The sequence below is a fragment of the Cutaneotrichosporon cavernicola genome, assembly GCF_030864355.1.
Source record: "Cutaneotrichosporon cavernicola HIS019 DNA, chromosome: 1".
NCBI classification, from domain to species: Eukaryota; Fungi; Basidiomycota; class Tremellomycetes; order Trichosporonales; family Trichosporonaceae; genus Cutaneotrichosporon; species Cutaneotrichosporon cavernicola.
Genome location: NC_083393.1, coordinates 1,801,103 through 1,814,911, shown reverse-complemented (window position 1 = coordinate 1,814,911; position 13,809 = coordinate 1,801,103). Strand labels below are relative to the sequence as shown.

At 58.8% G+C, this 13,809-nt stretch overlaps 7 protein-coding genes across 7 annotated transcripts; 4 read left to right on the top strand and 3 right to left on the bottom strand.

The window, feature by feature from the left end:
* Positions 1 to 84: 84 nt before the first annotated feature.
* On the bottom strand, positions 85 to 2,405 carry LEU1 (uncharacterized protein; the record flags this gene model as incomplete). The annotated part of the gene is made up of 2 exons (XM_060602955.1): positions 85 to 2,149; positions 2,194 to 2,405. The coding sequence occupies 2 exons, from the start codon at positions 2,403 to 2,405 to the stop codon at positions 85 to 87; spliced, it is 2,277 nt and encodes a 758-aa protein (XP_060453223.1).
* A 481-nt stretch (positions 2,406 to 2,886) lies between these two features.
* On the top strand, positions 2,887 to 3,768 carry CcaverHIS019_0106740 (uncharacterized protein; the record flags this gene model as incomplete). The annotated part of the gene is made up of 1 exon (XM_060602944.1): positions 2,887 to 3,768. The coding sequence occupies one exon, from the start codon at positions 2,887 to 2,889 to the stop codon at positions 3,766 to 3,768; it is 882 nt and encodes a 293-aa protein (XP_060453222.1).
* A 1,098-nt stretch (positions 3,769 to 4,866) lies between these two features.
* On the top strand, positions 4,867 to 6,798 carry CcaverHIS019_0106730 (uncharacterized protein; the record flags this gene model as incomplete). Its single annotated transcript, XM_060602933.1, has 4 exons — positions 4,867 to 4,911; positions 4,947 to 5,259; positions 5,763 to 5,983; positions 6,013 to 6,798. The coding sequence occupies 4 exons, from the start codon at positions 4,867 to 4,869 to the stop codon at positions 6,796 to 6,798; spliced, it is 1,365 nt and encodes a 454-aa protein (XP_060453221.1).
* A 324-nt stretch (positions 6,799 to 7,122) lies between these two features.
* Positions 7,123 to 9,086, top strand: CcaverHIS019_0106720 (uncharacterized protein; the record flags this gene model as incomplete). Its single annotated transcript, XM_060602922.1, has 5 exons — positions 7,123 to 7,522; positions 7,555 to 7,810; positions 7,849 to 7,936; positions 8,014 to 8,203; positions 8,236 to 9,086. 5 exons carry the CDS (start codon positions 7,123 to 7,125, stop codon positions 9,084 to 9,086), a joined length of 1,785 nt encoding a protein of 594 aa, XP_060453220.1.
* A 111-nt stretch (positions 9,087 to 9,197) lies between these two features.
* Positions 9,198 to 10,142, bottom strand: CcaverHIS019_0106710 (uncharacterized protein; the record flags this gene model as incomplete). Its single annotated transcript, XM_060602911.1, has 4 exons — positions 9,198 to 9,306; positions 9,341 to 9,941; positions 9,973 to 10,072; positions 10,104 to 10,142. The coding sequence occupies 4 exons, from the start codon at positions 10,140 to 10,142 to the stop codon at positions 9,198 to 9,200; spliced, it is 849 nt and encodes a 282-aa protein (XP_060453219.1).
* Positions 10,143 to 10,354: 212 nt separating this feature from the next.
* Positions 10,355 to 11,673, top strand: RRD2 (uncharacterized protein; the record flags this gene model as incomplete). The annotated part of the gene is made up of 5 exons (XM_060602900.1): positions 10,355 to 10,537; positions 10,578 to 10,840; positions 10,875 to 10,946; positions 11,024 to 11,148; positions 11,189 to 11,673. 5 exons carry the CDS (start codon positions 10,355 to 10,357, stop codon positions 11,671 to 11,673), a joined length of 1,128 nt encoding a protein of 375 aa, XP_060453218.1.
* Positions 11,674 to 11,726: 53 nt separating this feature from the next.
* Positions 11,727 to 12,739, bottom strand: CcaverHIS019_0106690 (uncharacterized protein; the record flags this gene model as incomplete). Its single annotated transcript, XM_060602888.1, has 3 exons — positions 11,727 to 12,424; positions 12,472 to 12,677; positions 12,708 to 12,739. 3 exons carry the CDS (start codon positions 12,737 to 12,739, stop codon positions 11,727 to 11,729), a joined length of 936 nt encoding a protein of 311 aa, XP_060453217.1.
* Positions 12,740 to 13,809: the final 1,070 nt, after the last annotated feature.

Below are 13,809 nucleotides of genomic sequence, written 5' to 3'. Positions count from 1 at the left end.
ATGAAACCACGGTGCAATAATGGTACGAGCTAGCTACACAACCCGGGAATGGACGAGAGAAAGACACAAGCGCAAGACGTGCGCTCACCAGTCCGTCTTCTTGGCACCCTGGCGGAGGGGCACGACCTTGCCCTTCTTGGCGTAGCCGGCGCCGTCGAGCCATGGCCACTCGGCCGAGCGGCGCTCCTCAAACTTGGCAATATCAGACTCGTGGGCAAGGGTGAGGCCAATGTCGTCAAGACCGTTGAGGAGGCAGTGGCGGCGGAACGCGTCGATCTCAAACTTGATGGGCGCCTGGCCGTTGGGGCGGATGACCTGCTGGTTCTCGAGGTCGACGGCGAGCTCCTCGCCAGCAGTGGCGTCCTGGTAAAGCAGCTCGAGGTCGGCCTTGGGGAGGATGAGGGGGAGCATGCCGTTCTTGAAGCAGTTGTTGCGGAAAATGTCACCGAACGATGGAGCCATCACGCAGCGGATGCCAAAGTCGTTGAGCGCCCAGGGGGCGTGCTCACGAGACGAACCGCAGCCAAAGTTGTCACCGGTGACGACGAGAATCTTGGCATTGGTCCAGGGCTCCTTGTTGAGAACAAAGTTCGGGAGCTTCTCGTTGGTGCGGATGTCGAAGCGCGCAGGCCAGAAGAGGGCATCGCGGAGACCGGTGCGCTTGAGCGTCTTGAGGAACTGCTTGGGGATGATCTTGTCCGTGTCAATGTTGGCCTCGGACATGCCCGCGGCAATGCCCTTGAGGACAGTGAACTTGGGCAGACCGGCAGCGGCAGCCTTGGGCTTGTCAGCCTCAGCAGCAACAGGGGCCTCGGCCTCCTGGGGAGTGTGCTGAGCGGGCACGAAGCGCTCGAGGTAGTCCTGGTAGTTGGTGATCTTAAAGTCGCCCTCTTCCGAAATGTGCGAGCCCATGAGCTTACGGACGTCGGTCAGGCGCCCGGTGAGGGCGGCAGCAGCAGCCATGGCAGGCGACATGAGGTGGGTGCGGCCACCGGCACCCTGGCGACCCTCAAAGTTGCGGTTCGAGGTCGAGGCGCAGCGCTCACCGGGGCTGAGCTGGTCGGGGTTCATGCCAAGGCACATGGAACAGCCAGCTTCACGCCAGTCAAACCCAGCCTTCTTGAAGATGACGTCGAGGCCCTCAGCCTCGGCCTGCTTGCGGACAAGACCAGAGCCGGGGACGACCATGGCGTAGACACCCTCGGCGATGTGGGTGGGGCCACCGTTCTTGGCCGCGGCCTGAATGGCACGGGCAGCCGAGCGCATGTCCTCAATACGGCCGTTCGTGCACGAGCCAAAGAAGACCTTGTCAACCTTGATCTCCTCCATGGGGGTACCAGCGGTGAGGCCCATGTACTTGAGCGCCTTCTCGACGTCGGCGCGCTTGTTCTCGGGGAAGTCGGCAGGGCTGGGAACCTTGCCGGTGATGGGAACGGTGTCCTCGGGCGAAGTGCCCCAGGTGAGTGTAGGAATGATGTCCTCAGCCTTAATCTCGACCTCGACGTCGTACTTGGCTCCGGGGTCCGAGGCGAGGGTACGCCAGTACGCCTCGGCGCGGTCCCACTCGGGACCCTCAGGGGGAGCGAGGGGACGGCCCTTGAGGTACTCAAAGGTGATGTCGTCGGGGGCGATCATACCGGCACGGGCACCACCTTCAATCGACATGTTGCAGATCGACATGCGGGCTTCCATGGAGAGGGCACGGATGGCGGAGCCCGAGAACTCGATGACGCACCCGGTGCCGCCGGCGGTACCGATGAGACCGATGATGTGGAGGACAATGTCCTTGGACGCGACGCCCTCGGCGAGGGTGCCCTCGACGTTGATGCGCATGTTCTTGGACTTTGCTTGGGGGAGGGTCTGAGTGGCGAGGACGTGCTCGACCTCGGAGGTACCAATACCGAAGGCAAGGGCGCCAAAGGCACCGTGAGTGGAAGTGTGCGAGTCACCGCAGACAACCGTTGTACCAGGAAGAGTAAAGCCCTGCTCGGGGCCAATAATGTGAACAATGCCCTGGCGCCTGTCGGTCATGCCAAAGTAAGTCACGCCAAACTTCTTGACGTTCTCCTCGAGCGCCTCGACCTGGGCACGCGAGTCGGCCTCCTCGATGAAGGTGCCGACCGACTTGAACGCTTTCCGGGAGACGGTACTGACTGTCAGCGCGGGCTCGTGTGAGGTACCTGCCCTACTTACGGGATGTTGTGGTCGACAGTCGCGAGGGTGCAGTCTGTCCTGCGGACCTTGCGGCCAGCATTCTCAAGGCCCTCGAACGCCTGGGGAGAGGTGACCTCGTGGACGAGGTGGCGGTCAATGTAGATGAGGGTGTCGCCTTCGCCCGAGTACACGACGTGGTCGTCAAAGACCTTGTCGTACAGGGTGCGGGGAGCCGTATTGGGAGCCGGCATTGTGTTGGAGCTGTGGGAAGGAGGGAAAAGAGGGGAGTCAAGTGGTCTTAGCTGTTCACCCTTTTGGTTTTGGGCTTGATGCTGGGAGCAGTAGTGTCGATGGGGATGAGATGGGAAGAGAGTCACAAAGTTAGGTGCTTTATGAAGTGTAGCAGTGGGCAAGTGTTTAAACGGATGACATTGCCGGCTAACTAGAGAGATCGACACCTCGACTCACGCGTTCAGAAATACTCAACCAATAATAATCTTTCGAATTCATTTTTCGGCCGAACTAGAAATTAGGTGATCTGATTGGTTGCTTCGACTCTCTCGGCCGGCTTCAATTCTCCCTCAAACAACGAAAAGCCACGCGAGGGAGGCTACGGACATTCTGAAACAGTCCGTCTGAGATGAACGCAGATAAGCAACACGTGACGTCAGGACCAAGATCCAACCTCTCAAGTCGAATGGGATTACCACTTTATACACTCCATCTCACCACATGTCACTCAACCACAGCGCTTACCCTCATCTTCTCGACGCAATATTCGCGGCCTCAGACCATCGCGCATTACTTGCACTGCGATCTGCATCCCGCGTCTTCCGCGACCGGGCCGACAGCATCCTCTTCAAGCACGTCAGCGTCCACGTCGCTGACGACACGGTCTACCTCCGCGTCCCTTCTGGATCATTCTCTGCCCCGACTCTCATCAACCTTCCCTCCCTCCCCTTTCCTGCCCTAGCTTCCAAGAGGGCTCAATCATCTCTAGCCGCCCAGTTGACGCACACTCGTACGCTGGACCTCCACGCCCCATTGCCCGTCGAATACTGCGCTTGGATCCGTCAGTACCAGACAGTGCGACGCTCCCAACTCTCCGATGGAACGGTCCTCCCATCTCACACCTACGTCGAGTACCTTGACCTCTCCTCCGCTCCTCGTGGTTTAGCAGGCGAGTGGATGCTGGACATTCCAGCTGGGTTGCGCCGAAGCGTCATCCACCTCTCGTGGCAACGCAGCTCCTGCTCGGCAGTGCGCAGGATGGTCCAGATGCAGCCTTGCATCCCGCGCCATGTTGACGTTGTGATCCTCCTTGAGCCATACGGTGAGGTTGGTGACAAGGCCCTCAACGTCCTCAAGGAAGCGATGCGAGTCGCTCGTCGTGTCGCCTCCAAGTGTGTCGCATCCAAGTGTGTCGTGTCGATTGTGGGACTTGAACGTCTCTCGCCCACTGAGCTCGGCCTGTCTGAAGGGCAGGATGTGAGTTTGAGCGAGATATGTACCGAGGCAGGCCGCGAACTTCTCAAGCGAGGGGCGCGACTCGAGGGGGTCAAGTTGCTGAGCTGGGAGGAGTGGAGGGCAACGGAGGAGACCGTCCTACACTGAGATGCCCTACCGCGAGACGGCCCATGGACACCCAAGCACCAGCCACACCTGAGTCTGGCAGCCGGCCCACTTTTACAAGGCAGTACACCGCGTGGACTCGATCTCGCTGGGTGCTTGATCGTTGCAGCAGCGAAACTTGCGCCACCAGTCTTCAGCCGTCCCTTGCCCGCCCAGCATCGGTGATGGCCAGGCGGCGAGTCAATCCCCCTCGGCGTTTACTCGTGGCGTTAGCCTTCGAAGGGACAGGGAAGGCCACACCCTCTATCGCCTCGGAGTGCAAATGGCACTCCTGAACAACAGAAGGTGGCTCTTGGTTCCGGCTCAGCCCGTGTGAGTGTTGCGCGGGTGCTGCGACTACGACCTGTCCGTCACCGGCATACAGGCTCCCTACATCTTCCTACAGGACCACGGGGTTGAGTGGGGGCGGTTGCGGAGGCACACTGTGCATGATTGCGGCACTGGAGGGCGGGACAAGATGAAAGGCGACCCGACGTTCTACTTCGTCGTGCGGCGGTGAATGATTGAGTGCTTCTCGTTGCGAAGCGCGCTGCACACCTTCAGCCGGGCGAGCATGTCTGAGTAACATCGACATCGCGATCAATGGGATCGAGTCCGGAAGCTGGGGGCCGGGTGTCCTCAGCAAGGACCAGCTTCGCGCGGAACAGAGTCGCCTCGGGTTCTTGCACACTCCGACAGCCTACTTGGAGATAGACAAGGCGATGCAACAATAGGCAGAGCGAGGCTTTCCGCTGACACACACAAAGGCAAGACGACGAGCCACAGAAGAAGATCCGTGGTGGACGCCACCAGCCGAACACAACTGATCCGTCCTCCTTAAGCGCCGTCGACGGCCGTCCGCTCATCGGCATCGCCGCGTCCACATGATCAGTTGGCCGGCCGATGTCTTGTCCTAAACATCCCTCACACTTCTCCAGGCTACTGCTTGTTCGAGTCAGACGCACCGGGCCCTCTGGCCATCACCGACGTTACGCGGGTCTAACACACGTCGACGGATATAAGTAGCCGCCTGGTTCTTACCAGACCCTAACACGGCACATCACATCAAGAACCTACCACCCACTTCCAACGCATCCAAACATGTCTGACAGCGACGACACGGACTGGTCGAGCGAGGAGCGGCAGGTGAGTCCACGGTGCTGCATAGCGCTGACCGGCAGAAGCGCTGGGCAATGTACGTTTATGACGAGAATCACGACCACAGCGTGGTGTTGCAGAGCCAGCACGATGGGAAGGAGGAGAACAACGGCGGGGAGTGGAATGACGGTGGGGAGGGGAATGACGGCGGGGAGGGGAATGACGGCGGGGAGGAGGAGGAATACTACGAGGCCAACGAATGCCCGGAGGAGAGTGAAGACGAGACGGAGAACGAAGGCCACGGGGAGGATGAGGGGAAAGAGGATGACGATAAGGGCAAAGCTGAGGGCGAGGCGCATAGCGAGGACGGTGGCGACGAGAGCGACTGGGACCACGGTGCGCGTGTCCCGGGACCTCTGGGCGGATGTCTATTGGCTTGGGATTGCAGTCTGTGCGCCTATGGGTCCATGCGCAAGTCGCCGAACTCCTTGCCTCCTTAGATAGTGTAGTGTGTGCCGAATGTAGACAAATGTTGATTCTACTTCTTCGCCCATCTCGGCGGTAAGAGTGCTTTGTCCGCCCAGTGTCTCGGTCGTTATCAGCATCCATTAGATGTATTGGAGCCACCATGCGGATCAGTGCCAAGTTATAGATAAAGAAAAAGGTGCACGGCGACTATGGACTGTGGAGAGAACGCTTGGACCTTGCCATGGTGCCCTATGCATCCGTCTCCGTGCTTTTGTAGACGAGGAGTAAGGCTGCATGGATGGTGCAACTGACAAGCATTCGCACAAGCCTCGAAACTCCAACATCCTCAACGAGCGCCGAACCACATCCCTTGGAAACCCATCTGCATATTGTTTCCCAACATCTCATCCCCTATCCCATGATCCTGCCAGTCAAGCGCCAGGATGAAAAGCCCGCCGCCTCGCTCCCGCTGGTACCGAGTCTAGTCGCCACCCTCCCAAACTTGCTCTTCACTTACCCCTTGGACAGTTTTCCCACTGCTACTCCCCTTCTGACTTCCTCCAGCACCTCCTCGACAATCGAAGATGGAAACAAAAAGGCGGCTCTGGCATTCAAGATCATTGCCCCCGTTGCCGGCATTGTCTTCCTCCTCGTACGTCCACTGTTACAACGCTGACCCAGGTATTCTGTTATCTCTGGGGTCCGCGCGGTAAGGAATGGGGCGCCCGTAAAGAGCACATCCGCCTCATTGCAGAACAACAACAACGCATCCTCGACGCGCGAGCCGCTTCGCACGCCTCCACCTTCCCTCGCACTGCCAGAGAGATGGACCGGGACGCATCGCCCGTCATACGCCAACAGTCATCCACGAGTCTGCCGGCATACGAGCGCGAGGCAGCCCAGGGCGAAGTCGTACTCGGTATCGGTGGGGATGTGCGTGACGTACAGGAGGGCGACCTCCACCGCCGCACGGACTCGGCGGCAGTCACACCTACCCCTGTGCCGGAATATGTCTCGATCCCCCCAGCCGCACAGGGTTCGTCGCCCACTGGTACCGCCACGACGACACCCTCAAACGCCACGACTACGATCATCCCATCCGCCACTGATAATGCTTCGCCAACACCCAGCCCCCCACCGATTCCAACAGCGCCGCCCGCGTACTGCCACACATCGTCGTCCACATCCCTCCCGCGCCCACTCTCCGCTGCCTCCTTGACCCGCGTGAGGAGAGGTGCCAATAACCCCGGAACACCTCCCGTGTCGCCCTCAACCCCAACCCCAACCCGAGCAAGAAGTGTTTCTCCAACGCCCGCGTATGCTATAAACCTCGCCTCGGTGCCTCAAGCCACGGCCGCCTTCGACCCTGGGTCCGTTGTTGTCCTCTCCGCTGCCCCGATGCCTCCACGCCGAGCTCGCCTCTCGCCTCTCGCCCCGAGTCCCTCAGGTGCTTTCAGCCTGCTATAGCCCTAGTATTGTATCCGAACTCAATACGCCACCATTGTCCTTCTGAATTGTAGGTATTGGAATGATGCGGGCACAACCTTGCAGAGTCATTAAGGTTGAATGGTTGTTTACAAAATGACGTGGGTGGCTTCGGCCACCGGCAACCGCCGGGTCAGTGAATTAATTCATGTCATGTGCAACTGCGGTAATCTGAACCAGCTGAACTTTGATGGGCCGGGTGAGAACGTGCTCCGGCTGGCCGGGGGACCTGACGAGATATCGTACTTAAGCTGAATGACGTTAACATGACCCGCTGTTGCCTCGTTGCCCACTAATCTTTCAAACATGGGTCGTCCAGAGATTCCAGTGGAGCCAGTACGCAACAACGCGCCGCGTAGCCGCGGCTGGGTCAAGCCACTCGTCGCGGCACTATGCCTCCTCCCCATGCTGTACCCTCCTACCCGGAGTATGGTCGTGGACAGAGCCCAGAGTCTGGTCATGGACTCTGTGGCGTGGTCGACCCCCATGGCCGATCTCAAGAGCAACCCGAACAAACACGCTGGCGAGTGCAAACAGGCTTCGGCCCTCTCGCCGTCATGGGACGTCTCCTCACTATTGGAGGGGAAGAAGGACCGCATCATAACCTGGCTCAGCAATGCCGTCAAGATCCCAACCGAGATCTTTGATGAGATGGGGCCCATTGGCGAGGATAAGCGCTGGGACGTGTTCTACGAGTTTGCCGACTGTACGTGGTTTCTCCTTCAGAGCTAATCGCAGACCTCGAGAAAGTCTTTCCCCTTTCGCATGAGCAGCTCACCCGCACGCGGGTCCAGACCCACGCGCTCGTGTACGAGTGGCCAGGCTCCGACCCATCGCTCAAGCCCCTTCTCTTCCTGGCCCACCAGGATGTTGTTCCCGTCCTGGAGGACACACGGCATCTCTGGACCCACGACCCGTATGGTGGCGAGTACGACGGTAAATATATCTGGGGCCGCGGCTCAATGGACGACAAGAGTGGGCTGATTGGCGCTCTGTGAGTATCTCGTGTCTCGTCGTCAATGCTGACATGAGCTCGGCGATTGAGCTGCTCCTCGAGTCGGGCAAGTTCAACCCCACCCGTACTGTCATCTTGGCCCTTGGATGCGACGAGGAGACTGGCGTGAGTATCTTGCACATGACGAGCTGACGTTAGGGCAAAGTTGTCCGTGTTCTTGGGTATTCGAAGACTGACGACAGGGTGCATACCACATGGGCAAATGGCTCGAGGCCAAGTACGGCAAGGACTCGATGGCGCTCATTGTCGATGAGGGCGGTGGTATGGGCGAGCTGTTCGGGCAGGTGTTTGCGCTTCCCGCCGTTGCTGAGAAGGGTTACCTTGACGTCGAACTCAAGGTCGATACTTCTGGCGGCCACTCTTCCGTTCCCCGTAAGTCTTCCTCGTAATCATACTCATTCTAGCTCCACACACGGGTATCGGGTACGCAGCGCTGGCAGTCACCGAGATCGAGCGCCACCCGCACGTGCCGTATCTCAACCCCGAGAGCCCGCTCGTGAGCTTCATCGGGTGCACGGCCAAGTACGCTCCCCTGCCGGACGAGTTCAAACGCCAAGTCAAGAAATTGACGGACGGCCTGGCAAAGGACAAGGTGGACAAGCAGGCGCTCAAAAAGGTCGAGGCGTTCTGGACCGCATATGCTGGCCGCGCGGGCACGGCTGCGATCACGACGACACAGGCGATCGATATCATCGCCGGCGGAGCCAAGATTAACGCCCTCCCCGAAGTCGTGACGGCCTATATCAACCACCGTATTTCCATCGCAAGTTCCGTCGAGGCCGTCCAGGAGCGGATTACCGACGTGCTCAAGTCGATGGCTAGCAAGTTCAATCTCGACTTTGAGGCGTTTGGTACTGTGATCCACGCCCAGGATAAGGCGGCTGGTAAACTCACTCTTGCTGAGGCATGGAATAGCTCGCTCGAGCCAGCGCCAGTATCGCCGTACACTGTTGAATCACCGGCGTGGCGTCTCCTGTCCGGCACAACCAAGAGCGTATACGCCACCCGTCCTGATGTTATGAGGAAGTACAGCGACGGCATCCACATGGCGCCGTTCATGACTACCGGTAACACGGACACGAAGAGATACTGGAACCTCACCCGTAACATCTACCGCTTTGCCTACCTCATCTTCCAGGGCACGTTTAACAACGCACACACGGTCGACGAGTACATCGAGGCCGACATGTTTGTCGAGCAGGTGCGCTGGTTTGCCAACTTTATCGTCAACGTCGACGAGAGCCGGGATATCTAGTGTCAGGCGATCCAGGATGCCAAATCGAGTGCCTAATACAACGTGCCAAAGATGTAGCAGATGCATGGACTCTGCTGGCTACAACTCAAATACACTGATCCACTTGGTATGCTACAGCTCGTCCTTGGGCCGCTCAATCTTCTTGGCCTCATACGCCCTTGCGTCGGCGAGGGCCGTCGTAAACGACGTATCGGGGTTGGCTCTGTCAATGTCGGCCCAGCTGTCCGTTAGCGACCCAAGCGTCCTTAACTCACTAGGGCATGGGCATAGGCAGTGTCTCGGGGTCCATTTCGGGCCACTGGTCAAGGATCAACTTCTTGAGGCCCTCGAACACGACCTCATACCCCTCCGAGTTGAGGTGCAGCCCATCGTAAAGGAATCGCGCGAGTTCATCCTGTTCCTCACTGCCCGCCGCATCGCAGAGGGCATGATAAACGTCGAGGGTCGGCACACCAAGCTTCTTCCCAACCTCGACAGCGGCCATCGCATATTTCTTAGTGTTCTCGGGGTTACGGTCAGGCCAGGGATGCTTTCCCTGGCTCCCAAACTCCTTCCACTTTGCAATCTGTGCTGCGTGACGGTCCTCCACAACCACAGGCGGGCATGCCATGAGCACGATTCTTGTCTGCGGAGAAAACCACCTCGAGTCGGGGTTACGAACACGCTCGACTAGCGTCTCGAGGTTGGCCTTGAATCGGTCGAGGGGGACGTATTGCCATCCGCCCTCGACAACGGCGTCATTCGCACCAAACCAGATGGTGATCAGGCGGGCGGCCTGGGCGCGGCCGGCCTCCCGCTCGTCGCGCGTCGCAAAGACACTCTCGAACGCCGGAAGCGCATTGTCCGTGTTGTACCCTTATATCAGCCAAGAAATGGTTGGACTCACCCCCAAAGCCACGGTTGATCACGTCAAGGCGCCGGAGGTAGTACTCGTTCATGCGCTGGGCGAGCGAGCCGGCGCTCCATGCCTGCGTGATACTGTCTCCCTGATGTTAGTGGGATCTTGGTAGGGCGTACAAAAAGGATGATCGAGTCGATGTACTGACAGGACGCCATGGTGAGGATACAGATCCAGAGCAAGTGGATGATACGCATGGAGCGGATGAAGAACGCTGCTTGGGTCAAGGATCAAGTAACGGCGATTGACCACGCGGCCCGCACGCGGATGGATATCCAGGTCATCCAGGTCCAGCATCTTCCTCCACCGGTGGCGACTCGACTTGGAGATCTTGAGACTTGTCGTTGCTCATCCTTCCATAACATCAACCATGACCGATACAGAGCAAAACGGGACTACTAGCTACGTGCTACCGACAAAGCATATCCTGAGCAAGGCGCATCTCGCGGCGTTTGAGCGCTCGCCGGCCCACGACGAGCTCATGGCCTTCATCGACGCGCTCAACGACTCCATTGTGGGCCGCAAGCTTTCCGAAGCAGGCGTTGGGAACGAGGTATGCCAGGAATAAACAGAGCTGACAGGAGCGCACGCAGGCCGTCATGGATATCTTGGACCAGGTGCTCGAGATTGCCAAGGACACGCCGGCTGTCGACAATAAGCTCAGCCGGTTCGGTAACCCCGCCTTCAAGACTTTCTATGACCGAGTCGCAGCGGCTGGCCCCAAGATGCACGCTGGTCTGCCCGGCCTTCCAGCCGCTGCTATCCCCGAGGTCGAGACGTACTTCCAGAACTCGTGGGGTAATAGGGAACGCGTTGACTACGGTTCTGGACACGAGCTCAACTTCCTCTGCTGGCTGTTGGTTGGTATTCAGTAAACCCGCTGACTCCAGCTTCTGCTTGAGTAAGCTCGGCGTGCTTCACGAGGACGACTACACGTACATCGTGTTAGGTATCTTTTGGCGGTGAGTAGGTGTATCCTGACACGCGGCCACGGGGCCACGTACGGTCATGGACTGAAGAGGCAAGTCGCTGACCCCAGATACATCCTCGTTATGCGCTACCTCCAGTCGACGTACTGGCTCGAGCCGGCAGGATCGCATGGCGTGTGGGGCCTCGACGACTACCAGTTCCTGCCCTTCCTCTGGGGCGCAGGGCAGTTGAAGAGTGAGCTGGCCTACTGAGGCGCGCCTCGAGCTGACGCCAGCACACAAGCACTTCCGACCCAAGGCAATCCACGACCCGGAAATCCTCGACGCCTTCGCAAGCGAGTACATGTACCTCTCGTGCATCGAGTTTATCAACTCGATCAAGACCGCAAGTCTGCGATGGCACTCGCCCATGCTCGATGACATCAGCGTCGTCAAGACCTGGGACAAGGTCAACTCGGGCATGCGCAAGATGTACGTTGCGGAGGTCCTTGGAAAGCTCCCCGTCATGCAGCACGCGTTGTTCGGGAGCATCATCCCGTTCCCGTCGCCCGAAGACGACCCCGAGTTGAAAGCGGCGCTCGAGGAGCACCCACTGGCGCAGCCGGACCCGCACGGACACATTCACGAGGACAAGGGCTGGGCCATGGACTGCTGTGGTATCCCGGTGCCGAGCGCGTTTGCCGAGTCGCAAGCGCAGGGACAGGGCGCCAAGCCGCCCGTGTTCGCGCGGCCGGGCATCAAGCCAATTCCGTTTGACTGATACATTAGACGCGGTCTGCAGAGCTGTATGTAATCTAATCTACAATGACTTGATCACGGCCCAACGTCTCCCACTGAACCGGCTTTGGGAAGCATGATCTCCTCAACCATCTCCCTCAGGTCAGTCCACGCGCGCTCGACGCCGACGCGCGCATGAATCACGCGATGTCGGTACTTGTGCCCCATCTGCACGGCCATGTGCTGGAAGTGGTTATTCCCAGAGACCATGGGGACGGTGAATTCCAACACGGCGCCCCGACCGGGGGGAAGGAAGAGGGAGAGACCGAGTGCGCCACCGTGCTGGCCAACAATCAAAGTCGCATGACCCGCGAGCTGCACCTGCGTTTCGAGAGAGTACGCGGTGGGATCGATAGCGGCGAATCGCACCTCCCGTTTACCCTCACTGGACATTGTCCATATCTCAGGGTGTGCGTTGGCGTCGACGAAGCAGTCGTCGCACATCTCGCGCAATCCCCGGCGCCAGCGACTAAGCATCTCGTCTTCGTTCTCGAGCTCGCGGTATTCCTGCCAATCACTCATATCCTTCAAGTTATGGCGTAGGCGCGCGCGTGAGAGGTAGAGGATATTGATTGCTCCAGTATTATTAAGGGTTGTTGGGGCGAGACCAAACAGGTGCCGATAATAATGCGACGCCGCCCATGAGATTGTCGATGCGCATCCATACGCTTGACTGAGCCCACTGGCCGAGAGGAGTGAAGTACGGCCATACATGCCATGAATGGCGGCGTTCACTGGTGTCAGTTAATCAAGTGAAGAGTGTTGGACGCAAGAGGCTCACAACACACTCCATCGTCAAAGGGTTCATGTCTCGTTCTTCTTGGCGGCAAGGCGCCCATTCTCTCCCAAACACCCTCAAACCGTCCCTCGAGCCCCAGGTTGTCGAGAAACGCCATCTGGATACGGTGATGCGTCAGTTGAGGTACCGCCTCGCCGACAATAAGCAATGAGAGGAGGGTTGTGATCAGGTCTTCGGCGACGTGGAATCTATGTCAGCACATCCGGGGCAGAGCTTACGGGTTCCAAACATCCATGCGCTGCACAAACATGACTGTATGATCCAATACTTGCCGACAGACCTCGTGTTCGGGGGCGACGATCATGCCGCCCACAAACGCCTCGGCCACTACCTTTTGGAGTTTCTTCCCCAGTGAGGTGACGGAACAGTTGGCGAGGAAGTTGCGTTGGTTTATCCTCGCCACTGGACGGAGGTTGCGGCTCACGCAGGGTGCCGAGGTGATTGGCCACCATGCAGGCGTAGAGTCTACGTCCGAGTCGGGCCCTTCTGGGCTTGGCCGGCCGATGGAGCGGAGGGGCATACATTCGATCCTGGCGGGCCGGGAGGCGGCTTCCAGTAGATGAGTCGAGTTGTCGGCTGCCACTTCATTGGAGGAGGAGCAGTATACCATCTTCCGGCCAGCCGCAGCTTGGATCATTGCCCGCCCAACCTCGTCGCCGCAGGTATCCAATCCCAATGCCTTGACTTCCTCCTCAGCTAGAGAGAAAAAGTATTGCGCACTAGCGATGGGCGTTGGATCGCGATAGGGTCCTCCCAATCCTAGCGGAGGGGCTGGGACTGGGGGTTGGGATGGCCGGATCCATGTCGCGCTCGGTTCTGGATCTGGATTGGATCGCGTGAGGAGAATGCCATAGTGTACCAGCACGGCGCTGGCCAGGAGAGCGAGTAATACCCGTCCCCGAGACCATCTCCTAGTAGGAGGGATGGGAGTCGAGGGCGGGTACGCGTGTGCCCTATCTTCTATGGGCAGGCGCGCGTACGCCATGATGTGGTGAGATCTTAACAAGTCCGTCGCGCTTGGCCCCCGGGATCTTGGCTTATCTCGGCTGGACGACTTTATTCGGCCCTCTGCTAAGACATTATCTGCGCTTGGACCTCATACGTCACCAAGGATTTGTCGACGCACTGCGAGTCTCAACACGTCGTCGTTAACACGTCTGCGCTTCGTCACTTCTCACCGGCATGCCCCATCGCCAGCTTGGCAGCTGCCAAAGGGTCCTTGTGATTGATTCAAGTTCAGTGCATGTCCACCACTCCGCACCTCTTCACATCGCCAACCGCTGACTTCTGTTACTGGTCTGGGCCTCTCTATCGTCGGTG